General features: G+C 36.1%; 2 protein-coding genes across 7 annotated transcripts in view; both read left to right on the top strand.

The window, feature by feature from the left end:
• Positions 1–512: 512 nt before the first annotated feature.
• Positions 513–16,070, top strand: fzr (fizzy-related). Of its 2 annotated transcripts, none has more exons than XM_066390022.1 (7): positions 513–1,294; positions 10,866–11,003; positions 13,039–13,269; positions 13,798–13,939; positions 14,062–14,148; positions 14,238–14,441; positions 14,830–16,070. In XM_066390022.1, the coding sequence occupies exons 1-7, from the start codon at positions 935–937 to the stop codon at positions 15,114–15,116; spliced, it is 1,449 nt and encodes a 482-aa protein (XP_066246119.1). In that variant the 5' UTR covers positions 513–934; the 3' UTR covers positions 15,117–16,070. The 2 variants fall into 2 exon arrangements, with proteins under 2 accessions (XP_066246119.1, XP_066246120.1); XM_066390023.1 differs by lacking the exon at positions 513–1,294 and adding an exon at positions 10,687–10,803.
• Positions 16,071–18,386: 2,316 nt separating this feature from the next.
• LOC136408901 (uncharacterized) overlaps positions 18,387–20,927 on the top strand; it is a 33,277-nt gene continuing 30,736 nt past the window's right edge. For 3 of the 5 annotated variants that reach the window (XM_066390112.1, XM_066390110.1, XM_066390109.1), the window contains exon 1: positions 18,388–18,675. In XM_066390112.1, coding sequence (XP_066246209.1) covers positions 18,506–18,675 — 170 coding nt within the window. In that variant the 5' untranslated portion in view covers positions 18,388–18,505. Of the gene's footprint in view, positions 18,676–20,927 lie in introns of all 5 variants that reach the window. The other 2 variants (XM_066390111.1, XM_066390113.1) reach the window with 2 other exon arrangements.

Genomic DNA, 20,927 nt, shown 5'->3' with positions numbered 1-20,927 from the left:
TGATACGATGTAATTGTTATCTTTAATGGTCGGCAAATAAAATAAATTATACTGCGGTATTTTTACCAATTGCTGAGTTGTCATATTTTAATTTTCATTTCAAAAAATAAAATTTTTGAAAGCGAAATCCAAAAGGAAATATACCTAATAGTCATCATATATTTAAAAAATTAGTTATAATAAAAAATTATATAAAAATTCATAGTCAAAATGACAACTTCTGCAGCTACATGACGTAGATATTGTATATTCATTTGACTTACCGTACACGCAATGTAGAGTGTTGCTTTTCGAACACTAAATTCAGTTGTTTTGTATGCAAATAAATATAATTTTATCGTTCCAAGATATTTAACGTCAAATGAAATTCCAAAAATAATATAATTATGTTCATTTTTTACATAAATGAACTTGTTGTTACAGCTCGGTACAGTTCTATAAACTTTGTGAATACTACATTGTTTCATTTTGACATTTTGTCAAAACCTCAAACGCCATAACTGTCATTTTCAACGGACATATTGTTTACTCCATATTTATTTAAATTATTTAAAAGGCCAAAGCCCAAAGCGAAATGTTAATGGTGCACGCTTATCAGAAGCATTTAGTAGGGCTTCAAGTGCGGATCAAAGGAACTTTAATTTTCAAGCATTGCTTGTCAATTAGGAGTTAAGTGTTCTTATTGTGATCTCAGATTTGATTTATTGTCTAAAAGGACCCTGCTCAAAGCTGCCTATACCCCTTCATAATATCCCTGCCTCATATAACAACCTCTCTGTATGGGGCCATGCATAAACCCACAGCCTCTTAGATTGTCCAAGTGACACTGCTCAGTTGTCACTATCAAATTTAGACAAGTTAGCATCATGAAATTTATATAAAGTGCCCCATATATACTCAACTCTACATACTTTGTACATTGGAGAATATAAAAATGTCTGAAGAAAGCAGTGATACCATTCTTCGCCAGTCCAAGCTGAGAGTGTCAAGGAATCTCTTCAACGTGCAAGCAGCCCCTGCAGGGAACTATGACCGGTTTATACCGTGCCGGACAAATAACAATTGGGAGGCTAGTTTTGCCTCCATGCCTGACCCCAATAAGACCCCTCTGTCAGGGAAAAAGTCAAGCCGAGAAAGTGGGGAAAGTAGCAGAGACTCCTCAGTTTATAATATTTTGTTAAGGAATGAAATATTGGGAGAGAAGATTGAGGATGTTAAAAGTCAGTGTGATGATGGGCAAGTTTTAACACCTGTTAAGAGTAGAAATTTGTTTCGATATGGAACTCCAATAAAGGTAAGTTTGTGTTTTTGATTTTATATTTCTCTTCAAATTAATCTTTGGTGGTGGAGAGTGTGTGCCGAAAGTATTGAAATTCAACTGACTATAGTTGTAATAAAGTCAACTAGCAAGCAATGTTTTAGTGCTAAATTGTGTAATATTTTGGAGGTTGGACCTATACAGAGTGTTTCAAATATCTATATTGGAGTTGAAGAAGGTTTGATTAAAAAAATTAGTTGATTTTTTACAATTGACAACTACTCCAATTGGTTGGTCAGTTGATAGGGGTCAATTTAGTCCAGATTATCACTTCCAAAAAATCCTCATGGCTAAACAATAATAACAATATTAAGGAAACTATCATAAATTTTTTTGTGTTTGTATTAATTTGATGTGGCCTACTCGCTAGACAAGACTATTTCCTCCCACTGTGTCTGAGATTTGAACGTCCATGACGTCAGTTGAATGTGGCAACCATCCAAGCACTACCAGTGGTGTTCAATAATTATGTTTTTGGACTATTAGTCCTAAAAGACACCATTATTGAGTATGTTGAATGACTCTAAAGTAGATTTTTATACTATTTTTCTAAAAATAGTTGAATAACAGGTTAACCATGAAAGTTACAGCATGTGGTTCAATGTTTATCTAGGGAGTAAATGAGCCATGATGTGATTATCACCCCATTACTGCTTTATTTATGATTTTCAAATGAAAGCTCATGCGTGTTGTTGCGATTTAAAATGCTTGGTCCTTTTTTGTTTCTGGTTGTATATATACAGGGTGTAACATGTCATCTTGGGGATATTTCTGGGAGCGATAGTACTTTGCAAAATAATAAAAAAATGTTAATAGACTCATGGTCAAAAACCCATCATTTTTGTTATACATGGTGGTAAAGTTTTACATTAGCATTTTTTAATTATTTTGCAGAGTACCATCACTCCCTAAAATATCTCCCTGATGAAATGTATAAGTATTTTTTTAGCATAGTGAAATCCAATAGGGGAAAAACTGGTATGTACACCATGATTATGAATATTTATGAGCTTCAATTCGTAGATCCCTTAGCGTTCAGATTATTATAATGTACTTCTTAATTTTGTTGTATAATATAGCATTATGAGGTATTAACTCAAAAATTAAATAAGGAAAAAATGTGAAATACACTCACTTTCACATGAAATGCACCACCCAGTAATAATAATAATTAAGACTTGTAATTTTGGCAAAATAATGCTTCATAATAGAGTATCAAATGATCAGACTTTCAGTAAAAAAGAAAGAATGCTAGTGGTTTTTTTGTCATTGACCTATTAGATTTTTTATTCAATTGTAAATAAATAAAATAATATTTTCATGGAAATATCAGTTTATTTTGTTGTTGAACTGTGAACAAGACATCTCAAAATGCCCCCAGTGAGACAGCGTTGAAATTTTTCCCACGTTTCGGATTTTGATAGAGGGCGAATTATCGGCATGAAGGAGGGTGGACTTTCTTTTCGTGAGATTGCCCGAAGAATTAATCGGAACCACACCACGATTGCGAGAATATGGTCTTCGTGGTCTGAAGAAAGGGTTCAGCGACATCGTCCAGCTGAACATCTTCCCCGTAGCAGCAACGCACGTGAAGATCGACTTCTTAGACGGATGGCCATTGGTGATCGATTTCAAACAACAATGTCTGTTGCAGTAGATTGGATGGGAACTCTAAATCGTCGGGTGTCGATGGCAACAGTTTACAGAAGAATTTCGTCTTTTGGCCTGCATTCATACCGCCCATATCTCCGACTGCCACTAACCGCCCAACACCAAGCTTCCAGATTGGCCTGGTGTCAAGAACGAATTGATTGGAATCATGAGTGGAACAATATCGTCTTCAGTGACGAGTCGCGATTTTGTTTATGGATCAATGATGGTCGTAGAAGAGTCAGACGATACCGAGGTGAAAGAAGAAATTTGCAATTTTCTGAAAGGCGCCACACAGCTTTAACACCTAGTGTTATGGTCTGGGGTGCGATATGTATTGGCCGAAGATCTTCTCTTGTGTTCGTTCCAGGCACCCTAAACGCACGTCGCTACATTGACAATGTTCTGAGGCCAGTATTAGTACCTTTCATGCAAACTTTACCAAATGGCATTTTCCAACAGAATAATGCAAGACCACATAGTGCGAACATTACTCGACGATACATGGAAGAAGCACAATTGGAAATACTGTCTTGGCCTGCACGGTCACCGGACCTATCGCCCATCGAACATCTTTGGGATATGATGAGTCGCCGTCTTCGAAATTTACCGAGGCCTCCAAACAATGTGGATGACCTACGACATCATCTTGAGGTAGCATGGAATGAAATACCCCAGGAAGATATTGATCATTTGTTGCAAAGCATACCGCGAAGAGTACGTTCTTGCATTGCCGTACGAGGCGATGTCACTCATTATTAATTTTTTCATTACCAAATGTTGTATCTTTTAACTGAAAGTCTGATCATTTGATACTCTATTATGAAGCATTATTTCGCCAAAATTACAAGACTTAATTATCATTATTACTGGGTGGTGCATTTCATGTGAAAGTGAGCGTACATAACAAAAATCTTCAGTAAAACCTTTTTTAAAATAGTTTTGAATATATTATGAAAATATGCAGTGGTTTAGAGAGTTTTTAACTTCTAATTGAGCCCTCGTATATTCTTATGACTTTAGGTAAATTTAGGCAACCAGCCTTGCACAGAAACACTAACAAAGCTCCCACCATGGAGAAGCTTTTTAATAAAACTCATTAAGCTGTCAGAAACTTGCTAGTACGTGCATTCATCAAATCCTAATGGCACTTCCTTTACTATCAGAAATTAAGCAATTACCCACCAATTTTTACATTATGGGCAATTTGCAATAATTGAAGTAGCAGTACTTATGTAAAGGAGAATCTTTTTCAATAAATTGCAGTTTTTGTGTGCGGGGGCATATATTAAAAGCTATTTCTGTCCATGATATATAAGTACCCAACCAAAAAGCGTTGAAATGTCATTAACCTGGCGCTATTTCAGAGTATTTCCTTCTAAGCTATAAGCTGTAAATAGACAACGCAGTGGGAAATAACAATAATCACTCTGGCATGAGACACCATTACGGGTTTGAATATATCAGGACAAGCCTCATTCCAGTTTTATCATTCATGTTAGTAATTCCGGGCTTCTTATCAATTTCATTACAGATAAAATTTTCGTTCCCTTCAAAGTGTGACTGGTCTAATGGAGTTTCTACCTTTGCAATTATTTGCGAAAGCTCCATAAAGATAATCCTAACGCATTTCTATAGTATCAATTTCCAGTCACATATGAACAATGAGGCATCAAGTTTCACATTCCTTTTTGAGGCCTTATTACACAGTTGTAAAGGCATTATGCATATTATTACAATGCCCAATCATTGTCGCAATACGAGGACGTTGATTTGACACGTTTTTGTCCCATTGTTTAGCCATGGGTAAAACCATTTCTGGTTAGAAATACACATATAGCCCTGGTGCTTCAAACGCGCGCTATTAATTAAAACCATATTGTCCAAATAGCCACAATGGTCGACTTAGCAATGGTTCCAACGGGGGACATGCATATGTATGAGGTACTGAGTTTATTGTGCCTTGATGGGTATAATTAACGATGTTTTTAATATTAATCGACCTGATAAAAAACGCTGTTTTCGGGGGTTTCGATCTCCGTCTCCTCTAGTTGTGGAATGTTTTTACACTCAATTTAAGCCGGAATTCGTTAACCTTACTTCAACGTCGGTATAGGGCAATTCCACTACGAAATCTACGTTTTGTCCTCCATTAATTTTGTTGTGTGCTTAACGGAGCACATGTGCAATATTTGTTTGCTACTTAACTAATCTTGTAATTCAGAATTTCCCGAATAAACGAGAGCGGCTCCTATGAGTCGCAGGTATCCCATCTTATCACTTATAAAATAATTCCTTGAAGCTGATAAGTTTGGTTAAACTTAGAGCTTGTGTTTACCTTACAAAACGCGATTTTAATATATTTCTGAGTCAGGTGCGCATTTCTCAATAAACGAAAATCCTGGTGTGAACTTTTAGTTTTGTTTGACTTAAATCAAATTCCGAGTGCTGCATGATTACACGATTCGTGTTCCTATTACAAACAAGTTGTATACTCACCAATGTTAGTATTTGAGTTTGTATGAAATGATAACACTGTCTGCAATAATGCATAAAATTTTTGCTGATGGCGAGGCATACGGGTCGTTTCCTTTTCAAAGGTCAAAGATTTTTAATCCGCACGTTAAGTTTAAGAATGCCCAGTAAATACGGGGTGTAACGTATCATCATGGAGATATTTCAGGGAGCGATAGTAGTCTGCAAAATAATTAAAAAATACTAACAGACCCATGTTCAAAAACGCGCCATTTGTGATATACAGGGTGGCAAAGTTTCACATTTTTCTCACGTATACCTTGCGTTCAATTTTTGAAATTTTGCACATCTATTTTATTTAAGACCCTATACAACAAAACATCAAAATCGTCAGTAGCCATATACAAGGTGTTCTGTTTTTTTTTGGTTATCTACTATTCTATGCTTGATATTTTTTTGAGACATTCTGTATGAAGTCTGACACCACATTTAAATTCTTTCGTCAATTCTTTAGCTTTTTTGGTATCTTGCAGTATTTTCGCATTTTTTATTGTTTTCCTAGAATTTGCAAAAATATGAATAGATGCAAATTAAGAATGTAAAGGAAGTAAGGAAAGAAATAATCATCCGGCTCAGTTATCCACTATCTAAAGCAACTCGTAACACTTAATCAAATTTCTTGAAATAAAAATAAATCTAAACGAAAACAAAATTATAAAAACTGTTGAAAATGTCCTCGTCCTACTAAGATGCCTGACCCCATTCGTTGCCTCATAGACCAACGGGCTCTCAAGTATTCTAGGAGTATTACGAATGATGTTGGATAAATCCATTACTCCATTTTGCAATTCCTCTTCTGTTTCAATTGGGGTCTCTTTGGTATGCTAATGATTTCAGGTGTCCCAAAAAAAATTCCAGACTGTTCATGTCGGGGGGTCTATCAGGCAAAGGCTGAGGAGGATATTTTCACCAGTTTTTATAATTTTATTTTAATTTTAAGAAATTTGATTAAATGTTACGAATTACTTGAGATCGCAGATAACTAAACCAAATAATTTTTTTCCTTATTCCTTTTATACTTTTTTTATTTGCATCGGTAGATATTTTTACAAATTCTACGATAATAGCGAAAGACACGAAAATACTGTAAGGGGTCAAAAAGCTAAAGAATTGAAGAAGGAATTTAAATTTGGTATTAGAATTTATACAGGGTGCCCTAAAAAAGATACAAAGCATAAAATAGTACATGACCCAAAAAAACATAACATCATGTATATGGCTACCGACGATTTTAACATTTTCTTGTGGGGTATCTTGAAGAAAATAGGAGTACAAAATTAAAAAAATTTAACTCAAGGTATAAGTAAGAAAAACACAAAATATGAGCATAAAAGTGAAGCTTTGCTACCCTGTATATTAAAAATAGTGCATTTTGGACTATGGCTCCATTGACATTAAAAAACATTATTTTATAGAGTACTGTCGTCCCCTGAAATATTTCCATAATAATATGTTAGACCCTGTATAGGAATTTTCAGTAATTTCATAGTTTCCGACTAAAACTATATAAATGGCATTAACCCAGTCAGCATTGATTAAATTTGAATTGTGGATAAATAGATATGGTGATTGTATGGTAATAAATTCCATGGTAAATATCTTTTTTGGGTTTCAGAGGTCATGTCTTTTCGGCAGGGCATAGTCGAATAAATGGGATTTCGATAAGTCTGTCTGATGGTTCTTAAATACTAGACTAGGTCTGGTCAATTTTATCACAATGTCTCTATTTGAAAAACTCATTAGGACTCATCATCAGCGTATTACATCGGATTTGTCCAACTTTCTAATGGAAAACGGAGACACGTTTAAGGCGAAAACATTTAATTTGTTTACCTGCTCAATTATTATCAAATACTCGTTAGTTTCCCTGACTAATTGTTGAAGTTATTAGTTAGGACGATTACTGAGTAATACGATTAAAAGCTAATGGGATATTTAAGGGTAAAATATATCCCTCCTTTATCGTACGGGCCCCAGAGGATGAAGGTCTAAAGAATATTTTATGCACTTCTTTTGTCGATCCGAAGTTTTGGAAAAAATCGAGTACTATACAGGGTTATTCACGTCATGGTACACGGAATATTGCGGCTAAAGTATTACCTTTAAAGACAACCATCTTCATTTTTGATATTGGATTGGTTGTTTGTCGAATTCACTATTCTAATGAAGCAGATATTTTTTATTTGCAAATAACGGCTAGAACCAATATCATAGAAAACCCTATATTTTTTAAATCAGAAAGTAAAGTCCATTAAACAAAATAACGATACACAGAGTGCCCCATAAAAAACACACAAGTTTGGTCAGACACGTTTTTTTGGGGTATATTCTAAATATGCTGTTTTAAGGCAGTTAAAACCTGGAGTATTTATAATGGGACATTCTATACTGAGAGGGAAATGAAAAAATTGAAAATTTAAGAATCGTGCCATTACTTTTCAAAAAACGTAAAAAATTTCATGACTGATGCACGTCATTGATTTTTATACATAGATCTTTGAAACTAAAAAAATGTTAAGTAACACTTCTTTATTCGTAGTTTTGTAAATAACAGCGACGTACTTAGACAGAAACCGAATGGAAAATTCCAGAAATTTTAAGTCTCGTTAATTTTCAAAATTTGTAAAAATGAACGTCACTGACATCTATAGGTGTCTTGAAAACTGAATGAAAGTTGTAAGCAACACATTACTATCTAAAGTTTTAGAAAAAAGCAAGGGTGCACTAAAAGGCAAATGAAAATGTGCAACATTGAAAAAATTTGTGCAGTTACCATTCAAAATTTATAAGAAGTTTTACCTTCGACCCACCCATGATTTTTATAGGTAGATCTTGCAAGCATAAACAAAACTTTAAGCCATTCACTCTTCGCTCCATGCAAAGACATGGAAAAAACAGACCTTCTGAGCGGGAAATAACGGGGAGAATTGAAAAAATTTGCAAAAATATTGTTCGAAATTCGTAAAAAGTTTCATGACCCATGCACGTCATTGATTTCCAGGAAAACAAAGGCCTACTAAGAGGGTAATGTAAACTAAAAGAGACCTTGGTGTGGATTCCTGGTCACAGCGCCGTAAAGAGCAATTTTCTTGAAGAGGCAGCGGCGGTCGACCAGAGCCATTCTTCGGAATATCTTGAAAAATGGCTAGAAAAGGAGGTTATCCAGTATGAAACTAAACAGACCGGACGCTACTGGAATGACTGCCTGAGCCTTGAACTTCCTTTGAGAATGACAAGAGGTCTATTAAACCTCGACCGACAATTGTGAGCTTTCATGAGATTATATATTGAGGCTTGTCGACTGCGATACTCCATGTATAAGAACAACTTGGCGAACAATGCTGAATGAAGACTGTGAGGTTGAGAAAACGGTTGGATATTATTGAGAAACCAAGCAAATTACAAATTTGAACGTTGGACTTCCACAAAATTTCAGTCAACTGCATAATTGATTTTCTTAGGAAGTTAAGGCTCTTAGGTGGACTGTAATCGATATTGAGGCACAATTGATTTTCTAGGTCGCGGTGCAAGGGCATCCTTACTCACGATAAATACAATTTGATCTAATCTCGGGTCGCCAGAGGACATTGATCAGTGGTGCATTGAAAACACGGCTCAATTAAATGCCTCAACGTGCAAACTGTTTTTCTATATGCACATGCAGTCAACCGACCTATAATGCACCTTGTACTAGACGATATAACTGCATGTTGATTTAAGCAAAAAGCTCAAGCATAATTTCAAAAATACCCCAATGTTGCGTGTGAGTAGTCCCGATTTAAACAAAATATTTGTTCTTTCCTTCAGGAATTCAGTGTGCAATGAAATCCAGGAATAAAGCAACAAATCCTTATTGAATCATTGCAGAAATGGGAATGAACTTCGTGATGGAAAATGTTAATTTTGATTTAGCCGAAGGGTTTCATGCTTTTAATGAGAAAATTCATTTTTATGATAAACAATATGAATTTATTTAGATGCCTTCAAACACGAAAAATCTTTATTGTTCGATTTTGACCACGTTGAAAACTCAATAAACTAATAAAAAATTAAATACAATCGCGCAACATGGATACGCATGTCACCTCTTACTTTTTGACAGTACTATTAGTGTGTTGTCTTTGTCGTATTCGTATGCCGGCCAAGGACGACAGCCATGGCAACTAAACAACTGAATGTCGCGGTGTTGTCATTTAGTTGTATTTTTTGTTAAATAAGTCTTTATGTTTCATTTAGAGAGTGGTAAAGATAAGTTTTATCGTTTTTCTCATTATTTACACTGATAAATTAGATCCGTTCTTCAAGCTATTTTTGCCTTTCTATAGTTACCTGATGAATAACCCGTAAAATCTTACTCATCAAAGCATTGAATATCATTGCACACCACTTTGTGATTTGCAATCTAAATATGGAATACTTCCGTTAAATGCGGATCTACCATTTAGGCTGATTTGAATTTTGATTTTTGTCTTATAGCAGCACCGTTATAATTTTTGGTATTTTACTACGTTACCTTCCTATACCTATTGAATTTATCAATATTTCCCATAATAACAACGCAGTATTTTCCTCATTGCCATTGCACCGAAAGCGCATATAAAAGCGCTATTAAGGTATGTGGCAAGAAAAATTGCCCATCACGCAATATATTATATTACGTAAAGTATTTATTTTTAGTATCAGTGCAAACCTCATTATGCGAAATTAATTGCGAATGCTCTTCTAATGGAAAACACATGGCGTGATGCGGTTTTTCAATGTTCCCCATTATAACTGTTAAGGCGTGTCGTGACGGGGATGGTAGAGCCACGGGTCTTAGACACGGTCCCCTGATTTTAACGGAATATTTTAATCAAAAGGGCATTCCTCTGATTAGGGGCAAGCGACTCCTCTCAAGGTCCAATTTTGACCATCCTGCTTTGATAGCACTGAAGGTCTATATTGCATACAGAGATAACTGCATACCCGTGTTTCTCATATTGAACTCATAGTAACCAAAAATCCCATTAATATCATTAATAAATAGATGACTTAAATATGGTACTTATGTGAATTACGACATGTTTGAATACCATTTATCATATTTCGAGTGCAAATTTTATGGTACTTTGGACCTCGGCTGCATGAAAAAAGCCTTAAAGCGAATAATTTATCAACACATTTGCAATGTAAATGGCCCTTGATAATTGTTTTTACGCATGTTTTTTCAGTTGAAATTTCGAATTGTTTTTCATTTCCATGTAATAATTAGTTTAGTTAGAAATAGACTGTGTAATAGTGTTGTAAGCTGTAATCCCAATGTAGATCTATTCCAAGGTTTATAATTTTATTATTGTTGATATAAGTTGTCTGTGGTTTTCAGAAAAACAACCAAAACGATAGGATTCCAATGAAATGCCAAGCCAGTCCCTATTCTCTCTCCCCGCTTAGTATAAGTAGCCAAAGACTGTTGCGGTCCCCCCACAAAGCCACCAGGAAAATTTCAAGGATACCTTTCAAGGTGGGTAATATTTCATTATAATCAAAACGTCTTAATATGACTTGCAATTCTATCCATTTTATGTATGGAAAAAATATTTAAGAAAATCCAAAGAAACCAATAAACAATAAACCTGTAGGTCTGTTAAATCTCTATAGAAAAAGACGTATAGATATGGCGTCAATGTAATAGTCAATCTTCCTTCAGGGCCAATTTGAATAATGGCGTCGCAAAAATCCCATGAAATTGGTGACAACTGACATTTGTCAACAGTCGGCCATTTTGAGTATTTACTATTATTGCGAATTCCAAAAATTAATGCTACGTCTAGTGGTCATAGTGCGGACTTAAGAAAGCAAACGCTTCTGATAGGATAATCAGTTCTGTTTAATGAGAAAATAGCATGAAAATGGTTTTGATGAGATAGCCCCAATTGCAGAGACAGCAGTTTGTTTTACAAAGTTGCGTCACACATGACATTTGTTAACCATTTAACTTCACAGTTAACAGCCATATCGATTAGTATAATTACTGAACTACCGATAGAGGCGCTGATGAATGTGAATAAACTTGGAGGACAACGAGTATTCCTGTAAAATTTCTGTTAATTGATTGATTGGAAACTGCTTTAAACCCAGTTCACATTTTTATTACCAGCGCGCGAGTGGGTTTTTCAAATCACAAATAGTTAGTGAAACAATTCATAAAATGGCGTCAAATTACATTTGCTTTCAGTTGTTCAACTACACAGCGATTTTGATAAGAAGCCATCAGTTTTAGTACCAACAGTTTGTTGTACAGCATGGTGCTCCCTGATGTTTGTCAACTGTCTACTTATGCAGCTATTTTGATCAATGTTACCTTTATTAAACTACACACTTCCATAATACGGGGCTTATGACTAATGGTTTACATTGGTGACCTTGAATTGCAAAACGAGGGGATGAGAATATCGATATTGGCCTTATTCATGCTTACAAGCCCTGCGCATGCCCAAAATTAGGTGGGCTTTCAAAATTTCACAGCTGTATTGGCAGTTCAATACACTCGACAGTTGGACTCGGGCGAACTTAGGGTACTTGGGTTGGAAAGCAGCACCACATCACGGATGCATGCTCCAATCAATGTTGCCTATACTCCTATGAGTCGCCTCGACTTAATATAGGACAGATATAAAATATTCCCTACATTCGACGATTACTGAATGTGTTCAAGATTTGGCAACAATGCACGCACATGCGCGTACTGAACCGAGTACGTTATCCCACTTTTTCAAACCAAGGTTATCAAAGAATGATCAATATGTGGATCAGACTGGGTATTTGTGCAGGATTCCATTTCACACATGGGCGGAGGAATAATGTAATCAAAAGCTTATTAAATTATCTCCTTGAGGTTATCTGGTTCTGACAGGAAAATTATCCCCCATAGAAGTGGCCATTTATTACTATAGTTTTCAGACATGTATTTAAGATTCGTAAATTTATTCCTGGAATAAGCAGGGTTGTTAAGCAAATGTTTGCCGGAAATACAGTCACGTGTGCGAGCGTAATAGGCAAACAACTGATGGCGAATTCAGGTACTCAAAAAGTGCTTACTAAATGCGGAAGTCTAGGCGTTGAATGCTACACGCGTCTGCCTAACGTTCTATTTCAGGTCATATTAAAACAAGTACAGTAAAAAAGTCAGGCATGTAGTCGCACCGACTGCGCAGGAGCTGGTGCCCGAATGCGCCATTAGTATTGGTTAATTTAGCTATCAAAAGACAATCATGTTGAATCCGTCAAACTCGTTCATCTGTTCGTTCCAAAAACCGGATTATAGGTATTTGACAATATATTGGCAAAATGTTATTTTAAAACTGCTGTCAATCAAGACGGATGTAAAAGTGCGAAAAATCAATTTGCTACTTTAACACATCAAGAGAGAACGAATAAAACTGAAGAGGGTGAGATAGGAGGTAAACTAGAAGGAATAGAAAAATACGGGAATTAAAGAGAAAAATAATAGAATATGATAGTTTATGTTAATTAATTTCTCTTTCGTGTTTTTTCAGGTTCTAGATGCTCCCGAGTTGCAGGACGACTTTTACCTAAACCTAGTCGATTGGTCAGTTCAAAATGTGCTCAGCGTTGGTCTGGGCAGCTGCGTATACCTATGGAGCGCATGCACTAGTCAAGTGACCAGATTATGTGACCTGTCAGGTGATGGCAACGTGGTTACATCCGTGTCATGGAGCGAGAGGGGGAATTTAGTAGCGGTGGGCACACATAACGGATACGTGACGGTGAGTAAGTTAAAAACCTATAAAAATGCATGAGAGCTAAAGGTGTCAAATGAATGATTAAGTGACTTGAAATATGACTACTGAACCCTTCTAAAAAGGAATAATTATTGTATTGGTAATTGCCTAAATTAGTGAATTTTAATATTTTTACAACTCATTAAATGAAGTCAAAATTTTTACCAAAAAATGTCATTATAAAATTATCTATTAAATGGTAGCATGGCGTTGTTCAGCTGTTTAGCTGTCATAGTGAACGCATTTGGCTGACATGTGAGTGCAGATAAGATGACATGTTAATGGTACTTTCAAAAATGTGGATTTAAGTGCACAGCTGTGTTGTATTATTTTATTTCCCTCTATTTTTTTAGATTTTAAAGTAAGAGTCTGATAATATAAATATAATAATATAAAGGCTCTGGCAGTAATGCGTTTACCAATGAAAGAATTTAATATCGACGCTCATCATCTGCGGCTCATTACACAGTTTTTTTTATATTTCGTCTTTTTTATATTAAATACTTCAATTAGGTTTGGGACGTGGCGGTAAATAAGCAAGTAAACACGCTAATGGGGCATTCGGCGAGGGTAGGGGCCCTCGCGTGGAACGGAGACGTACTGAGTTCAGGAAGCAGAGATAGGATGATATTGCAGAGGGATACGAGAACTCCACGTAAGATTAATCTCTTATTAAATATCTCATTTTTGTTCAAGAAGAAAAAAGATTTAGTTTTTTCTTCTTCAACAAAACTTTTAGTTTTTCTATTTCTGTATTCTTAATTTCTGTTTTTTCAGCGAACGTGGTTGAGCGTCGCCTCATAGGACATAGACAGGAGGTGTGTGGCCTCAAATGGTCGCCTGACAATCAGTATTTGGCTTCAGGTAAATTACTTTTAACAAGATCATTTATTAAACCCAGTTTTTAAGCCTTTAATTTAGTTTTTTTCTTGTTATTTAATGCATTTTTTTAGGGGGTAACGATAACAGATTGTACGTATGGAATATGCAATCTTTGTCGCCTGTGCAGACCTATACGGATCATTTGGCGGCAGTAAAGGCGATCGCATGGTCGCCCCACCACCACGGTTTGTTGGCCTCTGGGGGCGGTACTGCCGATCGATGTATCCGCTTTTGGAACACCTTAACTGGACAGCCTATGCAGTGTGTCGATACAGGTGAGAAAGAAAAGTCTGAAGTATCAACACAAAACTTGTTAGGATTTGGATGACTCTCAATGAACATTTTTTTCCTGATATCTCAGGAAGTAGTGAAAATTTTGTTAATGCCTAAATTGCATTTGATTGAAGTGGTAATTGCGCAAAAAAATCCTAATGGTCACTTGGAAGTTTCAGATACTCTGTATATAAAAGTATTTGGTCGAATTGCATTAGTTTTATCGTAAATGCTCCCCGAGGCAAGCGATAGAAAACAGCTTATAGCTACCACGTTGCCACATTTTGAATTCGTGACACTAATTACATTTACAAAAATTCCCGGGCCAACTTCTACGATTTTTCATCTTTTTTTTAAATCTTGAGATATAAAGCTTGAACTTCTTTTCAGGATCTCAAGTGTGCAATCTGGCTTGGTCCAAGCACAGCTCAGAACTGGTGTCTACGCACGGCTATTCACAGAACCAAATTCTTGTCTGGAAGTACCCGAGCCTAACCCAGGTTGCTAAATTGACAGGACACTCGTACCGAGTCCTGTATCTGGCACTCAGTCCCGACGGTGAGGCTATAGTGACCGGCGCAGGGGACGAAACGTTACGCTTCTGGAACGTTTTTAGCAAAGCCCGGTCGCAGAAAGAGACTCGAAGTGTTTTGAGCCTATACACGGGTATTCGGTAATTTTGCATTTTAATATCTAAGCAGATATGCAATGATTAAGAGTGACGTCAATTTGGAGAGGGTTTTCAATTTCGTTGAAGAGTTGAGTGAATTTAGGGAAATGCATGTTTTTTTTTGTGTTGAATTGTGAGCTGAAAGAATAGTTTTCATTTAACCGAAAGAAAATGGAAAAAAGTCAAAGAAAGCAGTAGTGTATTCTGGCATCTGTCAAAAAGTGTACATTAAACAATAATTACAGTTCACCATTTTGTCGCTAATTGTTGAATGCCCGAATTCGCTAAATACAATGTGAGGTACCAAACGAATACCACTCGCCTGCGGCTGTCGCCTTTTTAGTTACAAATCGTAATATACTAGGTGACGCAAATAATGCGAGAAGTCAGAAATCCACCAATGCTTACAATATAGTAATATCGCATAAGACTACAATAATTTTCGCCTACTTCTGTGAAGTAGTCGTCTCAAAAACTAGTATAATACTTTTTATTTATTTATATATTTTTGTATATACTTATTTTCGCCTTGATCTGTCTGTAGGTATTGTGATACGGATCTCTTTATTTTTCTAAATACCTGCTTGAAGGTACTCTAATCTCTACCATAAGGGAGGTCTATTATAGAAAATGACAGTTCCATACATCAAATTTTTAAAAAATAGAAAATTATAGCCATGTTTCCCTATTTTCTTGAATGAAATATGACGTTATAAAAGGATTTTTCTTATGGTAACAAAGCTCATGACGTACGAAGAAGCCCTTTTTATACTTCCTGTAGGGAGCAGTTTGCAAAACTGCCTATGTACTAAGTAGGTAAAAAAGTCTGATTGGGAATGTTTTCGAACTTAAGAAAGTAATTTTGATTGTTGCAATATTATTATACTTTATATTCTACATTTAATGTTTATTTATGGAGATATAAACTGAGAAATAAATGTTTGTTTTTGGAGTGGAACAACGGACTATTTTTTGAATTTCTTAACCTTTAGGCAATTTGGAAGAGGCTTGAGGATGCCAGTATTCTTTTGGAAGTAAAAAATATATTTATCACTCAGATATTTTATAATAATGAAATTTGTTAATCATAAATTTGAATGCGGCGGCTAAAAGCAAAAAGTCGCCAAATTTAAATTTAGAACTGCTTAGAATAAAATGACAGTGAAAAATGTCACTACCACAATACGCTTTTTCGAAAAGGATGATCTGGATCGGATTAGACTGATATAGACTAAGTATCATCGATGATCAATTTCATTGGTAGAAAATCAGCTGATAAAGATCAATCAGTCCTGATCGTCATATCCGAAAAGGCCTATAACGATATGGACTTAACCAAAGAAAATTGTGTTTTTGTGTGAAAACTGTTTCTTTTTAAATTTGTGTTTCTAAATATTCATATTTTATCCATTGTCAGTGCCTTAAAGCCTCATCATCAACCGAATTTTAATAGGTAAGTAGGTTTGAAATTTAAAACTACCTCTTTCATCACTTCTATCAAACTATATTCTATCTCGAACATATTTATTCTATAAATCCACCTAATTTATTTATTTGATAATGAAGACTTGAAATAACTCTGGAAAAGTCTAGGAGTACAGTAACTTGAAATGGAAGAACATCTAAAGACCATTGCCTCAACTTTTATAAAAAAATGGACACTTTCGGTCTTTTGAAATGCTATCTAATCAATCTATCTAATCTATCTAATCTGTATCTAATCAGCTTTAGGCAATGTATATCACCCTCACATGTTTCTACTAGAGTCAGTCGCGCTATTTATATTAAGAATTAAATTGCATATCAGAATTGGATATAAAGACTATCGATCCTGCCAGAAATATCAGAGGATATATGGTTTAAGAAGACATTTCCCTTCAACCTTCATGTTTTGTGGCATTTTTCGCCAGGTGCAAAGTCCCAAATAAGGGTAGTGTGGGAAAAATTATGAATTCAGTAAATTGTTGGAATTTCATGGTTAATAATTATTATTCAATCATTTAATTAATATAATATAAATTGGTTTATTGATTTAAAAAATCCTTAAAAATTTCATTGAAATCATCACTATTGTAGCAATATATATTTTGAAAATTTAGAGAAGTCCAAAATCCAAGAATTTTAGAAGGTACAATATTTAAGTGATCATAATAAGAATTTCTGCTTGACAAATACGTTGGACATTTGGTTATATAAACATTTTATTATATGAACTATCTGCAACTGTAAACAGTGGTTAAATGTGAATACCTTCTTATATCAAAGTTAGACTCAAACCAACCAAATCACATAAATTTAGGTCAGCATCTACCACTCAGGGCTTTTTTTGAAAAATGGGCTCTACCTCGTAGGCACGCTTCTGTAATTTCGGTACTAACTCTCGTATGTAAAAAAATGTACAATATCATTCGCGATTCCGGATATACGCTTATAGGAACCTTTTTTCTTATTTTGGCCCAAGGAATATCCCTTTAAAGATGAGCTATGTGTTTAGGAAATATCCTATATGGGAGTTTTCCGACGAAAAGCCATTGGCGTGTAAGGCAGTTTATTTTAGCCATGATAGCAATGCCACAGGGATCAAGTAAATGACGTGGAAATTATTGAAGAGAAATGATCCCTCCTTTTATGGGGAATTCATCAAAGAATTATTCACCTAAATTGTCAATGGTGTGAGAGTCTCGTAAAAATGCACAATGATGATATGCTGTTCTCACATTGATGATTTTATAAATTTTGAAAAATATCCGCGAAATTCTACTCACTTTCCTTCCCAATAGAACCAGCACGTAAAGAAGAAAAATTTAAGCATAACCAGTAATTTTTTAAACTAGTTAACAATCTTGTGCAAACACTCAGTTCAAGGGCATCTCAAATAGTTCTTGGGATTATTCAATTTTTCTTCTCAAAGTGCTTGAAAGAAATAATGAAAGAGGAATGTAGAAGAGTCTGATCCGCTTTTGAGGAGTAATCATTTTGAAATGTGGTTACTATGAGTTTGAGATCACACTTATTCTTTGAAATTTTCTGAAAAATAGATCATGCACCTTCCCATCGTTTCTCAAAAGTCTTAAAAAATATATTTATGAAATTTAATTTTGTGTTGAAAAAAACCGTTTACTACACACCCGAACACGCGTTAACGCAAACGCACCGGCAACAATCGCCGACTTCTGGAAGAGGGCAGAAAAAGGGGGAACTTGGGGGAGTGTCGGGAGCCGCGGACGCGAACTGCAGTCTGCGTGTCGCGAATCGATGTGCGAGGAGGCTCCAAAGTTCCCTCGCTCTCTCATCAAGGATAACGTAAATACGAGCAACACGTGGCCTTGGCAGGCAGGTGGTTTTTTGGCTCTAATGGGTTTATTGGGGAATTAAGTTGAATTTTCCGAGGGAAGAATGTCATGTGCGGATCGGGTCTCTCAAGCTGTCTCTTCGTCCTCTTCCAACGAAGTTCTTGCGGCCGCTTCTAGGGAGGCTTCAGGGCTTTCGGATAAGGAACGGGAAATTATTCTTGGAGTGTTGACCAAGGACGAACAGTTGAGGCGTCATCAGGAAGTGAGGATAATGTAAGTGAGAACACTGTAACGAGTACGTATTTTGGTTTTAAACCTTGAGATTTGGTTAGTTTGGATTTCGGAACACACTTCATTGCTCCGCTTCTTTCCCATGAAGACCTGTCCATGACTAATTGCAATTAAAAGCGAATTCTCCTATCACCTGTTAAACCACAGTCTCCCGATAACTGTATCCGTATTATAAGGGCGCTTGCGTCCGCTTTCAACTGCCGCTTTCGGTTTCTTAGGGTGTTGTCAAACTTGACAAACCATCAGAAAAATATTCTCTTAATAACCCTTTGAATGGGTTTCGTGGGATCTGCCTTAAAAATTGTCGAACCTTCGTAACACGAGGATAATAATGGTGCAAGTGCAAATCCATTTGATTAGAAATATCTGCGGTAGACTCGTAAGCTGTGGCAACACGGCGAGTACCACGGACGGTACCTCGGCTCGAGACCGTACCAACTTTGGTACCAAGACCAGCAAAACAACGCAAGAAAGTTGATCCGCAGATACCGGCTCGGCTATAACCGTGGTACCTATTGTTTGCCCGTGCTTCGTGCTTTTATAAACACTCAAGAATTAGTACCATATATTGTGCGGTGGTCAATTTGTGTCCCTATCAGTGCAGGATTTTCCCCCTTTTTCCATCCCCAGGTATTGTAGTTTTGACATAAGTAGTCCTCAGTAATACATGCTCAGTGTCAGAAATCAGAGAGGAGGAGCGCCGTTTAAATGAAATATTGCCATATAGCGTTACAGGTCAATAACCATTTGACTTGCCCATATAGATTGAATAGCGTGACATAAAAACGCATCACATTAAAGAAAGTGCGGTATTATTTCATTGCTAATAATGACAAAAATAGCTCGGAGTGTGATATCTAAAGCCGGCGCCACAAGATATGTCGAATGCCTTCAAACGTTGGACATATGGCTACTTGTCACGTCGTGTGGCCGTGAACCGACAGACTTTATGTGTCGAACGTTTGATGCTCGCCACGTTCAGACCAACCCTCGGGTCCTGCTTTAAACGTTTGGAAAACAACTCTGGAACTTCCGACTCACGGCTACGCGAGCTGTTGGGCGTTCGGCAGCGAAGTTGCCATTGTCCGATTTCGAATCATTTTCCTGGAAGTCCTGGCACAGATCATTTTTTCTTTTGTGTCTGCTACTCACACTTCACTTGACAGAATTACTGCGCCAGCAACAAAGTTAGTAGACGTTGTTTCATTCACTTAAATTTTTTCTTTTTTTAATTTTCCCTTGTTCAACCTCCCCTCTCTTTTATCAAATCTTCCACCTTTTTTTTAACCTTTTTTCTCCAATTCCCCTTTTTCTAATTTTGTGTTCCATCCAGAAAAATGACACTTGATGAACGATCATTGGTTCCAATGCTTCTTTCAGTGTTGAGTCCAATTCCGCCCTGGAAGAGAAAAATTCGCCAACAGTTATTGTGCCGTATGTCGATAGTAAATTTGATGGAGCGTTGTTCCGAATTGTTAGATCAGACGTTCGACGCATCGTATGATGCCGACATAATTAGAAAGTTAAATAATACCATGTTTATTTTGATTGTATCTCGAAAGCGATTTTACGTTGGTGTAAAATAGACACCAAACCGATTCTGCATGGCGTTGTGCTCAATCGACAAATCATTTTCCTTTCGAAACAAGTCCACATGTTAATCATAACAAAATTAACGCGTGGGTGTTCCAAGGGAGGTTTTCTTGCGTTCAGCAAGTTGGCTCACCCGGTATAGCTTCGTTTAAGGTATGTAAGGCCAATCACTTTTTCAATAAGGAGATGCCAAGACGGTTTCATCTCGGTTCTTCCGGTTCGGTTCGGATTGTATTGAAGGTCAATCATAGGCGAAAACAGGGTTTGATGGCGATTCGTCTTCAAAAATCGAAAAGTGAATTATTTTAAATGTTCATATTTCGGTTACTAATAATTGTGCAAAAAAACGGAACGTGGGAAAGTTAATCTAGAACTAATTATGATAATTCGGCATGCAGGATGCATTGTTCTGGTCTGATAATCATGAAATCACACTCGTTGACATTTAAAATTATCAATAATTGGATTTCACCATTTTTTGTTAATCACTTAAATGAAGAATCACACTTAAGTACGTAAGTAGTAACAGTAATATCTCTCTATAAAATATATCTGATTTCCTTGGGAATGCACCTGCATGTTCGCTTGTCGGTTGCTTTCAAAGTTATTTCAGTCCAATATTTTTCAACCGAAAGGAGGTG

The sequence above is a fragment of the Euwallacea similis genome, chromosome 5 (genome assembly GCF_039881205.1).
Source record: "Euwallacea similis isolate ESF13 chromosome 5, ESF131.1, whole genome shotgun sequence".
In the NCBI taxonomy this organism is placed as follows: Eukaryota; Metazoa; Arthropoda; class Insecta; order Coleoptera; family Curculionidae; genus Euwallacea; species Euwallacea similis.
Note: the sequence above shows the minus strand (reverse complement) of the source record. Positions and strands in the feature narration are given on the sequence as shown.